At 40.2% G+C, this 21776-nt stretch overlaps 1 protein-coding gene across 1 annotated transcript in view; it reads left to right on the top strand.

The window, feature by feature from the left end:
* The first annotated feature begins 9630 nt into the window (after positions 1-9630).
* Positions 9631-21776, top strand: part of PRTG (protogenin) — a 78864-nt gene continuing 66718 nt past the window's right edge. The window contains exons 1-2 of the mRNA XM_072148161.1: positions 9631-9829; positions 13051-13353. Coding sequence (XP_072004262.1) covers positions 9760-9829; positions 13051-13353 — 373 coding nt within the window. The 5' untranslated portion in view covers positions 9631-9759. The remainder of the gene's footprint in view (positions 9830-13050; positions 13354-21776) is intronic.

Below are 21776 nucleotides of genomic sequence, written 5' to 3' on the forward strand. Positions count from 1 at the left end.
CATTTAGGCATGTAGACATGGTCAAGACAATCTCCTGCAGTTCAAACCGAGCATCAGTATGGGGAAGAAAGGTGATTTGAGTGCCTTTGAACGTGGCATGGTTGTTGGTGCCTGAAGGGCTGGTCTGAGTATTTCAGAAACTGCTGATCTACTGGGATTTTCACGCACAACCATCTCTAGGGTTTACAGAGAATGGTCCAAAAAAGAAAAAACATCCAGTGAGCGGCAGTTCTGTGGGCGGAAATGCCTTGTTGATGCCAGAGGTCAGAGGAGAATGGGCAGACTGGTTCGAGCTGATAGAAAGGCAACAGTGACTCAAATCGCCACCCATTACAACCAAGGTAGACAGAAGAGCATCTCTGAACACACAGTACGTCGAACTTTGAGGCAGATGGGCTACAGCAGCAGAAGACCACACCGGGTGCCACTTCTTTCAGCTAAGAACAGGAAACTAAGGCTACAATTTGCACAAGCTTATCGAAATTGGACAGTAGAAGATTGGAAAAAGGTTGCCTGGTCTGATGAGTCTCGATTTCTGCTGCGACATTCGGATGGTAGGGTCAGAATTTGGCGTCAACAACATGAAAGCATGAATCCATCCTGCCTTGTATCAACGGTTCAGGCTGGTGGTGGTGGTGTCATGGTGTGAGGAATATTTTCTTGGCACTCTTTGGGCCCCTTGGTACCAATTGAGCATCGTTGCAACGCCACAGCCTACCTGAGTATTGTTGCTGACCATGTCCATCCCTTTATGACCACAATGTACCCAACATCTGATGGCTACTTTCAGCAGGATAATGTGCCATGTCATAAAGCTGGAATCATCTCAGACTGGTTTCTTGAACATGACAATGAGTTCACTGTACTCAAATGGCCTCCACAGTCACCAGATCTCAATCCAATAGAGCATCTTTGGGATGTGGTGGAACGGGAGATTCGCATCATGGATGTGCAGCCGACAAATCTGCGGCAACTGTGTGATGCCATCATGTCAATATGGACCAAAATCTCTGAGGAATGCTTCCAGCACCTTGTTGAATCTATGCCACGAAGAATTGAGGCAGTTCTGAAGGCAAAAGGGGGTCCAACCCGTTACTAGCATGGTGTACCTAATAAAGTGGCCGTTGAGTGTATATGTTGTTGCCTTGCAATTCAGCAAAAGAAATCATGCACCCAGAGCCATTGCATGTGGTAAAGCAATAGATTGCTGAGATACAGGGGAAACATTACTACAAAACCAACACAATTCTCTAAAACTGAAACACACCTGAATATGTCCCTTGAAATGGAGTAGACATTTTTTATAGATTCTTGTGCAGAAAATGAATGAAATGTTTCCTGCATTATAAATAAGGCAACATGGGCCATTTCTCTTGATACAAAGCTAAGTTATTTCCTGTGACACTATAAACATAGTAACTAGCATTTGCCATTGTATTCATCATAATTATTGATTGATATGTATCCATGGACTACAATATGTGCGCTAAATCTCTCTGTATGCTTGTAATTGATCACAAGACATCTCCTTCTTCCTAGTGAAAACCCAAGGGAACTTAATGTTATTACTATTGGACACAACAGGCTGGCATTACAGGTTGTATGGATTTATTCAGTTAGATTTTTCATTTTTTTGTTGTTGCATTATTTGAAGTACAAGATAAAAAATAACATACTGGGAAGGAACAATAATTTTTTTCTCACATCTCTATTCCCACTGCGGCCATTGTCGCTGGTTTGTCACCGCTGAGTATCTGTATACAAATAGAGCGGAGCCCAAGATTTGAGTATTTGGAACCTATATAAGAAAAAAACTTGATCCTAGACAAAGGATATGGGAGTCCTTTTCTTGGGAACCCCCTGACCCCATCCACCTCTTTACACATGAATGTCCATACATGCAGCTCTGCAACTGTGCTGCTGTATCAGGCAAAGGGACTGATACTGATGGACAATGGTGTTCATAGGGGTCAGAAAATCAGTGGTTATCTAAAGACATAGAAAGGCACTTGCTTATTTTCTGCCTTAAGAAAAGATATTTATAAAGCTGTCATTACACATCAAAAGACTAAAACGATTTTACCATTTATCAAAAGCCCAGCATATCAGAAAAAATGTTGTAATACCTAATCATATCAGAGGTAGATATACTGCCTCTCTAGGTGGTTCAGCTGCAAAGGGAAAATAGCTCCGCCAATGAACGTTTTTAAAGGTCAGTTCACACTGAGGTTGACTTTTTTTCTACAGCTGGGGTATCAAACTCAAATACACAGTGGGCCAAAATTAAAAACTAGGACATAGCTGAAAGCCAATTGAGGAAGTTTTCTTTTTCTTCAGCCCATTAACCCTTTTATATTAGGTATTTTCCCGTAAGAATGCGTAATCATACCTTTGTGTGTTGTTAGTAGAAGCAGGACTGTGAAGCATTTAAGGAAATCTACCACTTTATCAAAGTAACAAACAACTTTCCTCTACTTCATCTTAAAACCAGCGCTGGTCTTCGCTAATTTTGACCTGTCAGGATCACCTAGAAAAGAGACTTATAAAAAGCCGGCCAGGGTGCAGGATCGAGATGTCCGGCACCCCAGGCTGCTAATTATGCACTCCTCCTGCGTGACGTCACCTCCCTCTTCAACATGGGAGAGGGAAGCATAATTGTGCTGGGGACATGTCCTCACACTACTGGCCTCCACAGTTGATGTCAGGTATTGTCCCTGGAGATCTGTGTAATCATACCCTTGTGTATATTTTTTAGCAACAGCAGGACTGTTTACTTTTGCATTTACTTTCATACAGGATTGTAGTTGGACTTGGAGCTCTCTGTGGTACTCCTGTGTGAGTTTGTTATCTTTATCAAGGAGAATAGTTGATCACATAGATATGTGTTACCAAACATAGAGAGCATTTGAGGAGCATGGGTCATTACACTCACCGGCCACTTTATTAGGTACACCTGTCCAACTGCTCGTTAACACTTAATTTCTAATCAGCCAATCACATGGCGGCAACTCAGTGCATTTAGGCATGTAGACATGGTCAAGACAATCTCCTGCAGTTCAAACCGAGCATCAGTATGGGGAAGAAAGGTGATTTGAGTGCCTTTGAACGTGGCATGGTTGTTGGTGATAGAACGGCTGGTCTGAGTATTTCAGAAACTGCTGATCTACTGGGATTTTCACGCACAACCATCTCTAGGGTTTACAAAGAATGGTCCAAAAAAGAAAAAACATCCAGTGAGCGGCAGTTCTGTGGGCGGAAATGCCTTGTTGATGCCAGAGGTCAGAGGAGAATGGGCAGACTGGTTCGAGCTGATAGAAAGGCAACAGTGACTCAAATCGCCACCCATTACAACCAAGGTAGGCAGAAGAGCATCTCTGAACGCACAGTACGTCGAACTTTGAGGCAGATGGGCTACAGCAGCAGAAGACCACACCGGGTGCCACTCCTTTCAGCTAAGAACAGGAAACGGAGGCTACAATTTGCACAAGCTCATCGAAATTGGACAGTAGAAGATTGGAAAAACGTTGCCTGGTCTGATGAGTCTCGATTTCTGCTGCAACATTCGGATGGTAGGGTCAGAATTTGGCGTCAACAACATGAAAGCATGGATCCATCCTGCCTTGTATCAACGGTTCAGGCTGGTGGTGGTGGTGTCATGGTGTGGGGAATATTTTTTGGCACTCTTTGGGCCCCTTGGTACCAATTGAGCATCGTTGCAATGCCACAGCCTACCTGAGTATTGTTGCTGACCATGTCCATCACTTTATGACCACAATGTACCCAACATCTGATGGCTACTTTCAGCAGGATAATGCGCCATGTCATAAAGCTGGAATCATCTCAGACTGGTTTCTTGAACATGACAATGAGTTCACTGTACTCAAATGGCCTCCACAGTCACCAGATCTCAATCCAATAGAGCATCTTTGGGATGTGGTGGAACGGGAGATTCGCATCATGGATGTGCAGCCGACAAATCTGCGGCAACTGTGTGATGCCATCATGTCAATATGGATCAAAATCTCTGAGGAATGCTTCCAGCACCTTGTTGAATCTATGCCACGAAGAATTGAGGCAGTTCTGAAGGCAAAAGGGGGTCCAACCCGTAACTAGCATGGTGTACCTAATAAAGTGGCCGGTGAGAGCGTATATCAGGGATGTAACAAGGTAACTCTCCCTCCTTAAAGGTCCAGAATTTCATTGCAATCTCTGTTGCCACATTAAAATTCCCCTTAACAGCATCCTTGCTTCTTATATGGCTTTTGTTAACATAGTCAGTCATTAAAGAATTCCTTTCAATCTCATATCCTACTTGCACTTTCTACTGCTGGGCCAGCACTAATAGGGCCGGAATCAGGGGACAGCAAACTGGGTATTTGCCCAGGGTCTCAAGTCCGAAGGTGTCCCCTGTATGTGGTCTTTGTGGGCAGAGAATGTATTGCTCTTTTAATACTTGTCAGGCTCAGAGGTAGTGGATCCTCTGAACCACTGCGGATAATGACACAAGCCACTACCTGGGACCAGAGTATAAGTGGCACCCGGTTTTCACCAGAGCCCGCCATAACCAAGGTCGTGGTAAAGGAACGGCTGGCAATCTCGTAGTCGGGAACAGGCAGGAGGTCAGGACGGCCAGCACAGGATCAGAGTCGGAGATGTAGCAGGTCAGGGCAGGTGGCAAAGGAGCGAAGTCAGACACGGAACCTGGGTCACAACGGGAGTTCTCAAAAACAGCACAGGGCATCAATACAGCTTTCTCTAGGGCGCAAGGCACAAATATCCGGCAAAGCAGGAAGGGAGGTGCCGGATTTAAAAAGGTGGAGGTGTTCAGCTAGCACACCAATCAGTGGTGCTCTGGCCCTTTAAATTTCCTGAAGCCGGTGCGCAGGCACCCTAGGATACAGGGACGCGCATGCAGGGACCTCGGACATGGATCCGGAAAGGGGAGAGGTGAGTTGCGCTGGCGCCACGCTTGCGGAGGAGGGGCACGGGTATGTCGCAGGTCGCGGGGCCACCCATGACAATACCCCTTGGTTTAGTGCCCAAGTGAAGATGCTTATCATCTATCTTGTGTATATATATCTATCATCTATCTATCTAGTTATCTATCACCTATAATTTGTCTATATCATATCAATATATCTGTCTATTTAACAATATATCTATCTAGCTTTTTGTCTATCTATTATCTATCAATCTATAAATCAATCTTCTTTTTCTCATATCTATCTAATTTATATAATTTATCTATTTTATATTTATTTTATATCTACTATTTATGCATCTGTCAATCTCTTATATAATTCTCCTACAGCCCCATATTACAGATTTCCTTACCATATTACTGTGTGTAATCTACAAAGTGTTATTCTTGTGCAAGGCTATAGGAGCCTCTTACTGAATGTGACTGTTCATAAAATAGTTTTATTTTTAATTTTGGGGCCCCACTTTTAGTTTTGCCCGGGGTCCCACTTTGTCTTAAACCGGCCCTGAGCACTAGTAGACATTGGGCGTTTTTTCATGTCCCAAATAGTGGGACATCCCACCTCTACACACTGTAATACATAGTGGCAGCTCAGCTAATAAGCAGGATGAGGGCGATCAGAGACCTTTCAAGCAGGTGTATTTCTTCCCTTTAATTTTTTTACAATGAATTTTAAATTATATGAGATGGATCCTCCTCCTTCTGGAGTAAGTTTAGTAGTCAGGGACTGCAGGCAATAGCAGATTCCAGGATACTTTGGCCCACATTTGTCAGGGCTGGTATGCCTGAAATCTGGCATACAAGCAATGAAATAGAGTAATTCCTGAAGCACAGCAGGTTACAAAGCGGATCAGGTGGCCCCCATGAGGTGTCCCTTACCCAAGCCTTTGAACTACCTGTAGCCTGTGCCTGTTCAGTGATCGATCTGGCACCTTCAGGGGCACCATTATACACTGGTGAAGTAAGCTGTTCTTCCAACTTAATTCTAAGGGTGGTGCCACATGTTCCCGTTTTGATTCCGCTTTGTAACGAAATCAAAGCGCACAGGGGCGGCCCGTGGACGATTGCATATGCGTTTGTATGCAAGCACATGTGGTTGACAATCAGTGCCCGGTGTCTCGCATTTACACAATACAAGACACCGGGCGCTGATAGCTAATTGCGTGGGCTTTGATGCCGTTTAAAAACGGAATCAAAACGGGAATGTGTGGCACCACCCTTAGTATTATGATATTCATGATATCTGCCACAAGTTCTTAATGATTTTGGCACACCCAGCATTATACACAGGCAGAGCACTTTCCCACAATCTTAGTAAATGTACCCCATTGGGCCGCAGTTTGCCTGTGAAGTGTGCAGGGTTCGCCTCTGCATTGCTCTGACAGAGTACACCAACTTTTTTTTTGGTGCACCTTAAACATAAGGCATCTGACATAATTCTGGCGGACTTTGCATGATAAATGTGGAGCACGGTCCGACTGTGCGGTGGAACATCCCTTTTAGTGCAGAAATTTGTGTCGCATCTAGAATAGTGCAGCCGCGACACAAATGAGTCACACGTGACAGATATATGTCGTGGGCACTTTTTAAATACCTGTGCAAGAGGTTTGCACATAAAAGAACATGCAAAGACAACCTGGCACAGGGGCTTTAGTAAATGCAGACAATAGTGTATACATAGAAGGCTATAGTAGAGTTAAAATATCACACAAATATGATATATATGCACACATTTCTCAAAATTTTCTGTTCTGTGTTCTCTTATTGAAGATATGTGAGTCTTCTCCACAGTTTTTGCCCCAGTGCTGCTGTGTCAGTGCTGTCACATATGGCTGTACATTTACATATGGCTCTGCTAATCAGTCTGTATATCCAGACATTTCTAACTGCAGGCAATCCATTGTCAGCCAAGTCATATGGGGAGCTGTTATGACCTAGAGCCTGGTAGGGAGAATCCAGCAAATGATCCTGACAGTTGGAAGCCGGCATTATTACACACAGATGTTACCACATTTAGGAAACCTGAGATGCACACAATCCACTCCTGTTTTCATAGAAAGGTAGGAAGAAAATCTGCATACATCTTAGAAATTGTGGCTATAGGATACTTCTTCAATAGAAAATGTAGCTGCAAGACAATACAACAAAAAGACGTGTAATATTTATTTATTACCCGCAGAGTTTCCCATGAGTGTTTTTACTGTGCTGATTTCAAAGGCTTATCACAATATTTTTATGCCTTAATAATTTCCTTAGGGAATGCAAGTACACAGGCGATGATGAGACTACAAGGACTTCCCGCAACATAAACAATGAAAATTTCAAGAACACAAAGGCATTGTGGATATGCCAGCCCTACCACTGCCACTTAATATATGAAAATAAGGAATAAGAAAAGTTTTCTCTCCGGAACATGTGTCATTCACTTTACCTAAAGGATATCCACCACTTGGATAGCCACGATTTTAACCAGCTATTCTTATTGGTCGGCATTTTTACCCTAAAATCAAGGAATTTCACCCAAAAAATTACCTTTAAAATGATGCAAATTATGCTCAGACGCTCCTGTGTACATCACACAGGGCGCTCGGCGCTTCCTCCCCCTCCCAGGCATCAACTGGCCCTCAGGAACTCTCACGCATGGGTGTTCGGCTTCCGTGATAATGAATGGAAAGGAGGGGATGTATTCTAGAGCACTCAGGAGATGTGTATAATTATCAGCAATGGGTTCCCCAAGCTCCCTGTATGACATACAAAAAAGTGCCAGAGACTTTTTGTATAATTTTAAAAGTTGTTTTTTGGAAAAATTCCTTGTTTTTAGGGGTAATGAAGATCCTAGATCAGGATGAAAACGACGACCAATAAATATGGTTGGTTAAAATCATGACTATCCAAGTGATTACTTGATAACAGATCTGTTGGGGCAATTTGGGACTCTAAACCACCCACAGGTCCTTATAGTTTCCCACATCACCCTTTGCCAAGTCCCTATGTGCCCCCTATGAAAAAAAAACTTTATACCTAGACATTGGTCTGATGAGGAACTGCACACCCCAGCTTAACTGTGCAAGCTCTGTAGCTAAGGACCTGTGGGTGGTTTAGTGTCCCAAATTGCCCTCAGGTCCTATTTAAAGCAAGAGGAGAAAGTAACTATTCAGATGCAGGGGACAGATGTAGAAAAACATACAAAAATTCAGCAGTATGGACTAACCCTTGAGATGTGATGACATTTCCTTTTTATGTGGATTGTGTTTATATGCTGCAGAAATAGCGTGTAGTGACAATCTATATTGAGTGGATTTTTATTAGCGCCATAGTAGAGATTCATGCCACAGTGCATGGATGAGATTTCTTATAAATATTTTCTGAATCCCAACCAGATCTCAAGTCAAGATGAGTCAAAGTGCAGCAAATAACAAGACACAAAACATTGTTCTATTGAAAATTGTGTGTATTTTATGATTAAAACAAACCTTTCTATATAGTTGCACTCCATAAACCTCTGAATTCATATGATCAGACATGGAATAACATGTGAAACGTGCAATTTAATGGCTCACTTAATACAAGTCACAAACTTGGTACAAATAGGCAAATAGAATAATTATGCAACATTCTAGACACCGAAAAAGTGATGTTATTGTAGTGAGACATCTCTCATTAAAACAGACCAGAGTAAGACCTGCAGTGAGGTTCTGAGGATGGACACATGGTCTGTTGACAAAAACTGGATGTGTGAATAGCCCCATTAAGGGTGCATTCACATATGTCAGTTTCCCTCTAGGGTGGGGGAGAAATTCTTAAGAGAAACTGGTGCCAGAACGGATCCTATATTTTTCTATGGGATTTGTTCTATAACAAGGAAATCGGGATCAAAAACACTAGAATGAGGGTAATGGGGTAATGAGGGTATTTAATCCCGTTCTACCATCCCTAGCCAAGCACAGCAGATATATGTGACCATGCAATGGTCTGGAAGCTGCTGACAAAGTAATGTATGCGCAGATATGTTGCATATATTGCTATTCCTCAATATTTTGTTAAAATGCCTGCTATATGATAAATGTTTGCTTCCCTATGATTGTCATGAAGAATAATAGAGGCAATGTCACATAACCGTGACCATTCCCCCTAGTCGGGGGATTCATTCATCACTGAATCTCTACATGAACATTTGTTCTCCTTATCCCATCCTGGAAAACGGATTTTCAGCTTTTACAGGAACGTAGTGATTTTTCTTAATAGCCATAAATTATTTTTTTATATATATTTAAATTATTTTCTTTTTCGTTTTTAAAGGCTCGGCAGCACATAAATATCCTGACCCTCTGTGCAGGCGACATCCTCAGACAATTGTTTCCTACACAAAAAGCAGAAGGGCATTTCAGGGCACCACAGGACAGTCCTTAATGATGTGAGAATGAGGGTGGGGGGCGCAGGAGCTCCAGGCACACAGTGCGACCCCAGCCCCCTGACCCTGTGCCCTCAGAGCCCAGTAGTGTGACACACACACTTTCCACATGCCTGCGCTGCGCTCCCCTCCCCCTGTGCACTAGAGGATGCACTATTATGTAGTGCCGGCCACTCAAGGTTTCCCTGTGTCCAGCGCCCCCCACCTCTGTGCACTCTCCCTCCGCCTCCTTCCACCTCGTGTGCCTGCGCAGGAGCTCGAGGAAAAAAAAGTCCCGGAGGGCTGCGAGGAGGAGAGGAGCGCATAGTGCGAGCACGGATCAGGAGCAGCTAGTCACATCACCCGGCATGTGTGCCCGAGCCCGGTGATGGCAGTGCATAGACCCAGCATGGCCCGGAGGCTGCTGCTGCTGTGGGCAGCGCTCTTCAGCTTTCCAGGTGAGTACAGTAAGGAATTCCTGGCTAGAAACTTTGCTTTCCTGTAGTGAGGGCGACCCTTGTAATGTATGGCTGCCCCGGCCAGGAGTGCGCATAGCTCCACACTGGGGATCCCCACCTTATCTGATCGCATTGCATCACAGAGCAGCGTAGTATCCTGGGCTGCTGGGATTAATTTCTTCTAATTACTTCTGCCATTACATCACTATGATGTCATTTGTGAACAAAGTTTTCAGCATACCGGTTGTTGGTGTGAATGCAATGCAAGTGTTAATAGTATCTGTCCCAAAAATGTGATTTAAGGTGACAAGACTCCGATATATAATATAAGCTGGTCAGGCTGGTACAGATGTTGCATTTGATGCTCCCAAGTAGTTTAAGGTGGATATAGTGAGATAGATTTTGCAATTGCTTAAGGTGGTCATAGTGACACAGATGTTGCTATATATGCCCACAAGCGATTTAAGGTGATCATACTGATGCTGATGTTGCCATTGAGGTCTTCATACTGATTCAGATGTTGCCAATGATACCCAGAAGCAATTTAAGGTGGATATAGCGAGATAGATTTTGAGTCATAGTCACACAGATGTTACTATACATGCTCCAAAGCGATTTAAGGTGGTCATACTGGTGCAGATGTTACCATTGATGCTTACAAATATTTTCTGAGGTCATAAAGTTGCATTTATCTACATACTGATACAGATGTTGACAATTCCTAGGTTGTAGACCGTTGGGTAAATGACTGCAATACAATAGGTAAAGTTATCTTTAAGGAGAGTCCTGAATTGTGGATACATTTTAGTAGCTTTCTAAAAAGGTTGATTACAATTTGCGAGATTTCTGGTTTCACATGAGATAATGCAATTTGCGGAGAATATTAAACAGAATTCTGTACACACCTTCTGGTACAATTCTGATATAGAAGCAGCAATCCTTTTTTTTCTTTCTTGGAATCGGACAATGATAAATGTTCTCTAATCTAACAATTTGTAGAATGAACCCTCAGTTTGCTACCCACACGTGTAAAGGTAAAAGTTTCATGGCACATGATTGCATTGTCTTAAGATACAGGCAGATTTCCACTTCCAGTACTGGATAAGCCAATTGCCATTAGTATTGTGAGACTTTCATACTATGAATACACAATACACCTTTTTACATTCCATACATTTATTAGTGAACAATCTCCATTTATCATCGACTTGTAAACAGAATTGACAGAGTAGTGTGGCAGCATAGTTGAATTGAGCCTGGTTATAGTGGAATTGCTAGAAGGTATATTCATACTGTAACATTGTATCTCTATGTAACTTTATATGAACAGAAGGAGAGTTCTGGTCTACTGTAAACTTTTTATGTATTTGGAATCATTAATAGTTTTACTATATCAATTATTTACTATTGCTTTATGGTCAAGTCCATTATAACAATGTTAAGTGATGTTGGGTTAGTGTTTATTTTGTATATTGGATATAAGGTGATGCCTGGATTTACACATCATGTTTAGCTTTTACCCCATTACCTTTTCATTATAGCAATTAACACTTTAGCTTGTAAAGAAAATGTTGCTCCCCAGGACCATTAAAGGATGTGTATTGTCAGGCAGATCAGCATGATATTATTGAGAGCTAAGATCTGATAAAGCCTTCTTTGATGGATTTCTCACTTTTGGGACCCACAGTGAACATCTCAAGATGTGTAAAATATATCACATTAGAGGCCATTTATTTATTCAGAAAAATCTATTGTTGATAAGGATTCCAAAACTATTTATATACATCACCTTAATGCCCTTAAAAACAGCACAGATTAAAGGGACTGATAAAGTGCCTTGCAGAGAGATTGTGTCCTAAGGCTGGGGGTCTTTGAGGGATCTGGCTTCTTTTTTATCTCTGGTTGTGATGGATGGAGAAGCCAGGCTTGTTGTGTTAGGTAAAGAAGGCATGTTACTTCCTTGAGAGATCTGTTCTCCTAAGAAAATGTGTATTGGGTAATTAAGTAATCCCCGCTGCATGAGACAGTAAGCAGCCAATTAGTTCCGCATTTCTGTAACAGTTGGCAATACACAAACGTGGAAAGAAAGGTTCCCTAATCCCTCTCCCACTGAGGTCTAGCAGCAAGAGTCACAAATATTAGGAAGTTGCTTTGTCCTTCATTTAAATGCATCTGTAAAAATGTAATAAGAGGAGCAATCTTATAATACAACATAAACAGACCCTAAACACTTTCTGACCTAGGACATACTGGGGAAATTCATGGGTTTACCATTCACCTCCATGCAATGAATAACTCTCCAATAAAAGGTATTAGGGGTTTTATAAGTGCAGATATGGATTTAACCTCAACCACGATGGTTTTGGAAGTGCTAAATGTCCCCAGGGCAGAGAACCTGCTTGTTTATGAAGAGGCAAGGATGTTAATGATTTCTTGTAAAATCAAACTTTTATGACTTTCCTTGTTTAGGACCTCTGTGACAAGCTTGTAAAATTAGCAAACAGCTTCATCTCTTGTTTTCCTGTTAATGACGGTGAAACCTCACATTGTGACTTCTCATGTTCTTGAAAGTGTCCGAGTTTACGAGTGTTTGGCAAATAAATATGAGCGTGTTTGTTTGAAAAAAGTCAAGAGGGTTACTGTCTTTGTGACTTTAACACTTTATTTGGGATATAGATTGTAACCATTGTGCAGTTTACAGTCCGAATAGGTAAACATCTAGGATCTTGGGATTGAAATTGTTTTAGTTAAAACGTGACCTTGCATAATGTTAGAGCCTTATCAGACCTCATGTTACATTACGGATTAATGCTAGTTTATGTGGACAGTACTCACTGTGTTTCACATATTCCAATGCAAATGGTGAGATCTGCTGCTTAATCCACTGCACATGTGCAGACGATTTCTGTAGTTTTCTGCTAAATGTTTATATGGCTAATACAAGTGTCCATATGTGACAGTTAAGTAAGTCCCATCTATGGAGTATAAAAGATTTTGGCTTTTTATTCCCAATGGCTTTATTACATTAATAACTCTTTACTATCATGCCAGACACAACTTTTTGAATCTTTTTAACTTTTTCTTATGGTGGAATTCCACTTTGGTAGAACATTTCCTGAATTGACAACATTCCCTGCAGAGAATTGTGCTGTGAACACATTTGCTTTATTATTGTCTTTACTTCCTAATTATTATTTTTTAATTATTTTTCTTTCACACAGGATCTTGGGGTTTCAGTGACCTGGCATTCGTGAAAGAACCTGTGGATGTTATAGTTTATCGGAAAGACTCCGCACTATTAGATTGCTTGGCTCAAGGGGAACCTCCAGTCACAATCACATGGCTGAAAAACGGAGCAAAGGTTTCTGAGAATGAACGGATTTCAATGTTACACAATGGTTCCTTGTACATCCAGGAGGTGGAAGGCAGGAAAGGAGAGCAGTCTGATGAAGGATTTTACCAATGCCTGGCTCTGAACAAATATGGTGCCATTTTAAGTCAAAAGGCTCATCTTTCATTAGCAAGTAAGTCTGGGATTTAGTTTCAACTGAGTTGTCAGTCATGGTTTGTTGAAGACATTGGAGAACGACAGAAGTGCTTTCACACAGATATTTGACATTGTCCATTGTGACACCCTTCAGTCTTTAATTAAGAATGTGCATGATATAAGAATATTTATGAGGTACCTCAAATCTCTTCTGTGTGTTACTATAGTAACTATCAATCAAAAAAGCTTTTGATCAAGATGACGGCCATATGTAAAATATCTCTGATGTGGAAATCCAGGATGGCAGCAATGTACAGAGATGTGTAGGGACTTGAAAAGAGGCATCAGATGCATTTTTAATCTAAGTGATGTAGGTCAGGTGTGTAAAACACATTCTCTCTCTCAGCATTGAACAGATATTACTTTTTAATGACTTGTGTGAGTACTCTCAGGACTATTAGATTCATTTATTTATTTCACACCAGAGTCCATCAATTTCTTAGCAGAAGGAGAACAGAACATGTCCGATACATTAGAGACAAGTCTACAGGGTGCAAACGTGACTGCAGCCACCATTACAACAATCACACTCTCTTTGTAGTAAGATCACATTGTGGTGATGTGTTGCATTCCTCAATTTGATAGAGAGTAAACCCTTTTCCTAAGAGCAAAGAGATTTTTTGTAAATAGTAAAAATGCCACATTGATTCTTACATTGATAAAGTTCCTCCTCTCTGTGTTGGAACTGCTGCCTCCTCTAATTGCTTGGCCTTGCAAACCATAGCATGTGCGATATGCAACGTCTAACCCTTTGATTCAGTTTTTTGAAGTATAATGGGCTCTCCTATTTGACACCAGTGTATAGAGCACCCTTAAGGATTAAACATTTATCTGCGGTGGTAAAAGCTAGGCTGTGAACCAATTGATTTTTCCATTAGGCTGTGTTTCCAAGGCAAGCTTTTTGCCTACCATTTCATATTTGTAGAAGATAACATCTCTCTTTCCACATCCACTATTATTGTCAGCTATAAACAGTAGGGGGGTTTAAAATCGAAGGCGAGCAATTTTCTTCACTGTATTGTTTATACCTGTGTACCTATTACATGTGGACTTTGCTTCTTTTTGTCATTGTGCCTTATTCAATAGATGTTCTCAGTACCATTTTTTTTTTTTTACTTTTGCTAATTTTATTATATGTCATTCCACCAATATGTGGATCTATAGCTTATTTAGAACTCTTTGATATCAATGAGGTTTTTATCTGGGTTCTGTCCATGAACAAATGGACCAGCAATTGGACAGCACCAATTATAGTCATTGGAACTATTTTCTCACTAGTATCCTTACTTCACACATGCAAGTCTATGGAGGCACAAAAATAAAACAGATGTGTCCATTGGGGATCGACACAGATAAGTAAAGAAATGAAACTCCCATGTGCAGTGGTCCATTTTGTGAAAGCATCCCTAAATGTTCTATAATCCACATCTATTTAATTTCTTTAAATATATTAAACTGTGTCTGAGACACCATATAATATTTAAAGGGTTTGTTCACTTTACGCACATTCCAGCAAATAATTGATATAGTTTGTGTAATGAAAAGTTACACAATTTTCCAATATACTTTGTTTCAGATCTTTACGGTTTTCTCAATCTCTCCTTGCTGTCAACAGGAATCTTCATTCTTTATTTTCTGTAGATAAATACCGGTCCATGGTCATGTGATGTCACACAGGTGCACGGTTCATTATATCACAGAGCATAATCAGAGCCATGTGATGCTGATCTAGAAAACCATAAAGAATTGATAGAGAAAGTATAATGGAAATTAGTACAACCTTTCTTTATACAAACAATATCAATTATTGGCTGCAATGTGCTTAAAGTGGACAACACTTTAAGACATTTAGGGAATGTGAGTAAAACTACAAAGTGGGTTGAACCCTGAAAGTGTTTAATGCCTACAAGTGTTGGCGGAAAAATCTGAAGCCAGTCATTCATTCCATTTGCAATGGCATAGTGTCTGTGGTCTGGCTAAATGAGGGTGGGTGGTTTGTGTGGGCCCTCCTTTGTAATGCCCATATGGCCATTGTCTTGATGGAAATATTATATAATGAATGTATCATCATATGAACCTGTACATCAAAAGTGGTTATTGTTAATGACAATTCTCCTTAGTCAATAATAGTACAGGCAGCCCACGGATTACGTACAAGACAGGTTCTGTACATTTGTTTTTAAGTTGAATTTGTACGTAAGTCAGAACTGTATATTTTATAATTGTAACCCAGCCAAAAATTTTTTGATCTCTGTGACAATTGAAGTGTAAAAATAGTTGTCATAAGAACCAGGATTAACAATGAAGCTTAATTGCAGACACCTTTGATAACTGTTATAGCTGATCATTGTAGCCTAGGGATAAAATACAGTAACTTACCAACATCCAGAGGTCTGTTTGTAACTAGGAGTCGTCTGTAAGTCGGGGACTGCTTGTAATGGGAAACACTTCTACTACTTCATATACTGCTTTCACCATCTCATCTTTATTAATAGTATTTACTCAAGTTGCCTTCCCTAGGAATTTCATATTGGTTACTTCAAGTAAGTTAGCTCTTGAAAGGTACTGGTTCTCTTTGCAGCTATCAATCTGCTTTAGGGAGCAGCAACATCTCAAGTGGAAGTAATTAGAATTCACATATATAGCCTTTTCATTGGAATCAACCAAAGTATATTCAAAATACAGATACCCACATCTCTTTTACTGCAAATTAAAGTCTTTGGGTAATAGAAGGTTTTTAGTTAAGGTTTTTAGTTTCCATTAAGCTCCTCTTAAACAGAGAGTGTCACGTTAAGCCAAGAGAAAAATGTGAACTGTGCCTTAGCTGTTTCTGCAGGAATTGGCAGATTCAGCTGACTTATGCCTCATGTTATACTCTAGATTTGGAAATAAACTGCATTCACTAAATTAAAATTACAATCAAAACAGTTGGACAGTTTATTCGTAGATTAATCTTTATTTTGAATTAATGTCAGCCATGATTTATACCCTCGTCTTTGAGGATGTGAAGCCATATTTCAGTGCCCGACGTTAGCCACGTGAAAACCTATTGAAGTTAGATAGTGTCTTCATTTGCTGCGAGGCATTTGACGGCTTAATGAGTCTAGACTCTCCCACAGTAGATGTATAATGCTGGGCACAACATGGCACTGTGTGTAAGGAGATACATAAATTAGCATTGAGGATGATAATGGGGGCTGTATGGAATTAACACTCTGTTTTGAATATCAAATACACTGTTAATCACATCCCTAATAGAGACATCAGTGGGTAGCTCTGAGAATATCCTAAAGCCTTTTTCACATGGGATAGAATAGTAAATAGGAGAAAAGGGGCAGTGTGTACTCAGGCTTAAGGCATTTTTCATTTTGTTTGCCCCATGTAAACTTTTCTTCAGAGTCGCCTAGAGACAACTGCAATAGAGCTGAACGCCTTAAATGAACATCTTCTAGATAAATACACACGCCTATGGAAATTGGTGTTGGGGGTCAAATTTATCCTGGTACAAAAGCAGTATAAAAAAATCTGTGAATGGCAGTGATTGCTTTATCAGCATGTGTCCTTTTTGTGAGATTCATCTACTTACCGGCTTAATTTTTGTCAGCTAATATATGCAAAAGCTACGATTTCTCCGTCACCAGGGAAATTAAACCGAAAGCTTCTAATTCCTTAAGATTTTTTTGCCACAAACGGCATATAACAGAATTATTAGGACAGACAATGTTTAGATATTTAGGCCTGAATACAAAGATTTAGCCTCAGTTTGTTTGGGTTTTTATGTGAGCTCCTGGAAACCCAGATGAGTTTTGACTATATTTTAGGGGAGCTATACATATTAAACAGGTGGAGAATAGGCATTAAATGGGCATTCTTTCTAGTCAAAGAGCAAGTACTATCTTAGTCAGTGGCAACAGCAGGGGGCAAGGATGTGCTTTTTCTGTGGCTGGCCAAAGCATTGACTAGTAAGCCTGCCATTAGCTTTAGGATCACAATGCAGAGTTTTGCATTTGGAGATGTGAAGAGCTTTAGCCTACGCAGTGGTTTAGGGGCTGAACACACAAGTAGATCAGGACCAGGTTTCTAAAGTTTAAGAAGTGGAAACTGGAGGTTGCACTCCATACAGGAATGTCATTTTGTCTGTGCAAATGAAGGCTTCACTGGGTTAAAAGGTTAGAAACTGGCCAGGGTGCGGCTTACCCTGCTGATAAAGGGCAGATGACCCTGATTCTTTGACCAATTCTTTCATGTCTGTCCTCTGCAAAGAGTGATTGCCAGGGATTGTTCTGTAGGAATGCACAGATTGGAAAGTAAGCAGACTCTTTTTTTGGTGTCCCTTAGAACCTTATCTCATGTTCCCAGCAGGTCCTCCAGCAGACTCTTTCTAGACCTATCTATGTAGTCAAGCAGCAAAATTGCTTCTATCTATTAACCCTACAAGAAAAACTTGTGAAGTCATGGAACTGGGTTATAAAAATCTGATGTTTTGGAGTGATTTTATTCCATGTCCCACACATGCAAATATTAGTGTGAACATCATAGAAAGCCAGTTAATCGGATGCAGCGTAACTTGAGGGGGGAAGAGGGTGCTAGGACCCCCTTAAGGGGGCTTATTAGTTGTCTCTTCCTCTTATGAAGAGACCAGCTCTATAAACAGTACATTTTATTGGGGGGGGGGGGGCACAGGTACAGATTTTGCATTGGAACCCAACAGCTCTGTCTATTAGTTTGAGGAAACTTAAAGGGGTATTCCAGGAATCAGCATAATTCATATACAAGTGGGCACTCAAAATATAAGCTAATGTGTAATTAGTTGTTATTTAAAATTTTGCTCCCCTTAGCAGAAAAATGCTGATGACATAGACTGTAATGAAGAATTAAAATGCTACTGGCCCTTTAATCAGTCCGTTAATTTCCTCCGCGCGGTCCGTCGCAGAAAAGAAGATGGCTGCTGGTCACATGTCCACATCACATGTCCTGTACCTGCCTGGGCAGGTCATGTGATCACCACTAGGTTTGGCTGTAGTCGGTTGGTTGCAGTGCATCCAGTATGGTCAGTGTTGTGGTGATGGCAGTTACACATCATTACTATGGTAACAGAGCAAGAAAACCTGTTACATCATCACTGTTAGCAGAGCACAACTGGTAGGAGGAGTTACTGAGAACTAAAGGATCATGAAACTTGTAGTTTCCAGTGGCGGCCATCTTAGTGATAACTCCACCTACTTTAGAGAGGCCATAAATTTTGTAAATCATAAAATCATATTATTTCAGCTCCGTTTTGTGACTAATGACATTGAGTATTGTTGTATTCATTTATTTATATCATCATGGGTTTTTGTGTCAGACGTTCATGTTCCCGGAATACCCCTTTAAGTTCATATGAAGAGCATGAGTATTTTATGCAAATTTTGTCTTTGGTTGAACTGGGCCCCTTGTCCTAAAGATAATACAATGCACTTATCTGATGGGATTCTATGTTATTAAAAATGATGGATTTTTTTTACCAGGTAAACTCTATTCAAAACAAGATAGGCTCCCTGGACACTATAAACCTTATAGGAAAATGTATAGATCAAGTGTAGCTTGCATATAAATTATATAAGTTATGATGATGATTTTGTGAGTATGGGTTGTTTGTCTTCAGATGAGTCAGGGCTTTGAAAAGCATGTCAGAATTCCCCCATGTGCTCAATAGAGCTTCAATGATATTGTACGACTGTAAGTGGTCCTTTGCTCTCTGCTGTTTTGTAGTATGTGTTCAGTCCATTATTTAAGACATAGTTTATTCTGGTCAGCTGCTGTGGTCAGCAGACAGGTAGGCGAAGCCTAAGGCATTCCTATAGAAGATGTTGGACAGCACAGATATGTAAGCAATAGAAACCTCCATGTGTCCAACCCTGCGGAGCTCTGTCTGTCTTTTGTTCGCACCCCTGACTGTTGAAGAATGGTCTCTATCTCAAAACAGTTGCTTGGTCCAAAGTCTATTGTTATGTTTTCCCATTCTGCAGCTGTGCCTATTGTGTGCCATGTAGAATAATTTATGACTTAGAGGGAGATGGTTCCCATTCAGTGTACATTTTTTTAATAAATGTCTCAGTTCTCCCTCCTTTATCATAATACCTTGGTTGATTAATTTCTCATTCATAAATGGACGTCTGTGATTTTACCAGCCAAACTTGGCAAGTTACTAAGCATCTTGTGTGAGCTAAATATTAATATGCTGAATAGGAATTGTATGTATATTCCTAGTCATAAAGATTGGGCTAGATAAGTCTGTTGCCAAAAACAAATCAGTATGTATTTCTATTTCTAAATACAGGCTACTTTTTGTGTAGATAACTTGACTGTCTCATTGTTCCTTTCCTTTATATTGCCCCTTTAGCTGACGCCATGATTGAAAGGTTTGGATGACATGAATAGCTATATCATTGTTGCCAACCTTGCCTTGAAACCTCTGATATTCTCTCTCAAGTGGTTTGAAATCTCTAAAAGTGAGAGGCTATTGCTTTATTCAAGGATTTGCATGTGACAATAGACAAGTCATAGTATCCTTAGAACAACTAAAGGAAGATGCTTCACGGTGAAATGTATTTTTAAAGGTACTACAACAACAGAAAATGGCCACACTGGCTATAAAGAGTAAGGGTTTTATTAAAGAAATGCATCCCATATCCTCATTATGTGACTACTGTATATGATTCATCAGGTCTTTTTGTCTCAGCCAAGGCAAAATAAGTCACAACTATGACAAACAATGAAGCAATGTCCCCCTAAATAGCTAACTGTTGTAGGTCGCAAAATGTAACCATCTTTGTATATTTATTTTATGTGTGACTCTCAGTATATACTTGTAGCAGGACAAAGTTTGGCAATTCCTGTAATCATTTACAATAACTGTAATATGGAATATAAATATACTGTATGTACTTATTTATATTGTGTATAAATATAATGTATATACTTAAAGGGAACCTGACAGCGCAGATTGATTCAATAAACCACCAGTATGTTGTTAAGTAGATTAACACCTAACACAGACCATCTTTCATGGCCCAGTGTGGTGGCATCAACCAGAAAACCAACTTTGAAGTGAGATGTAAATCAGATGTATTATGTCAGGGAGAAGGAGAGCTCAGCACGGAGGTCAAGCTCAGCCATACTTGGGATGTCCCATTCACAGTAATGGTTGTCCACATAAGTTAGAAGTTCTCCGGAAGTCTGGTGAATTATGTCAATCACAGAAGAGGGGGAATTCTGAATTAGGAAGAGCTTGACTTTAGTGCTGAACTCTCCATCTTTCTGACTCCTTTCAAAGTTGATTTTCTGGATGATATCACCATGTTGGGCCATGGAAGATATATGACCTGGGAGGTGTTAAACTGATTGGTAACATACTGGTAGTCAATTTCTACAGACAGGCTCCCTTTCAAAGCCATTGTCCTCAATAGTATGGGTAAGTTTAAGCACCTATAGAAACGTTTACTACACTATGGTACCCTTATTTACCTCTTCTAAGAATCTATGACAATTTGGAAATGGAAATCTCCTAAAAAAGCATCATTCAAAAAGAAAATGGTCATTAAAAGAAATAATTAGTTCCCAGTTTTGAATTAGCCTAGAGCCTAGAAATATCTTGTATAATGGAATTTATTAATACACAGAATGCATATATGCACATATATATCAATATATATACACATATATTAGACTGTGTTCTTGTCTGTCATATTTACTATGTCTGTTTCCCTACATTCTTCTTATTAGATTTTAATGAATGAGTCCGGGTAATGAAGTAATTTGTAGATTTGATCACTTTCTGCAATCCGACTTGCCATTTTGCTTGACCTTTGGTGGTTGTTTAAATGATATTCAGAAATAGACTTATACAGGGGTGGGGGAGTGCTTGACATGTTAACATCAATACCGCTTACCTGGATACAAGGAAAGGAAAATGGATTCCTGTCAAAGCAGTCCACTATTTACAGTGCATGTGATCCAGAAGCCCCCAATTAGTATTTACAGGACATGATTTTTCTTCTTACAATTGACCTATTGGTTGAAGGTTTCAATAAAAGCAGTGAATACTTTCCATGTAGTGTGTCCATTTTTATAAAGAATGCAAAATGAATAGCATAACCACTTCTGAAACATTTTATATCATTGTGTTGTATTTAAATCTCCTTCACTTTAATTATGATTCCTCAAAAGAGATAAAGCAAAAAAGAAAAAAATATTTTAACAATAAAATTCTAATGACCTTTTCAACTTTGGATTTAGAAACCTGCACAACTAATTATATAGGTATTTTAGTGCAGAGCTACATCGCCAGTGAAAAAAGCAAATGGAGGACAAAGCTAAAGTGTCTAACAAATTTCACAAGTAAATCAAACATGGCACCAT

Source organism: Engystomops pustulosus, chromosome 4 (assembly GCF_040894005.1).
Source record: "Engystomops pustulosus chromosome 4, aEngPut4.maternal, whole genome shotgun sequence".
Lineage (NCBI taxonomy): Eukaryota > Metazoa > Chordata > Amphibia > Anura > Leptodactylidae > Engystomops > Engystomops pustulosus.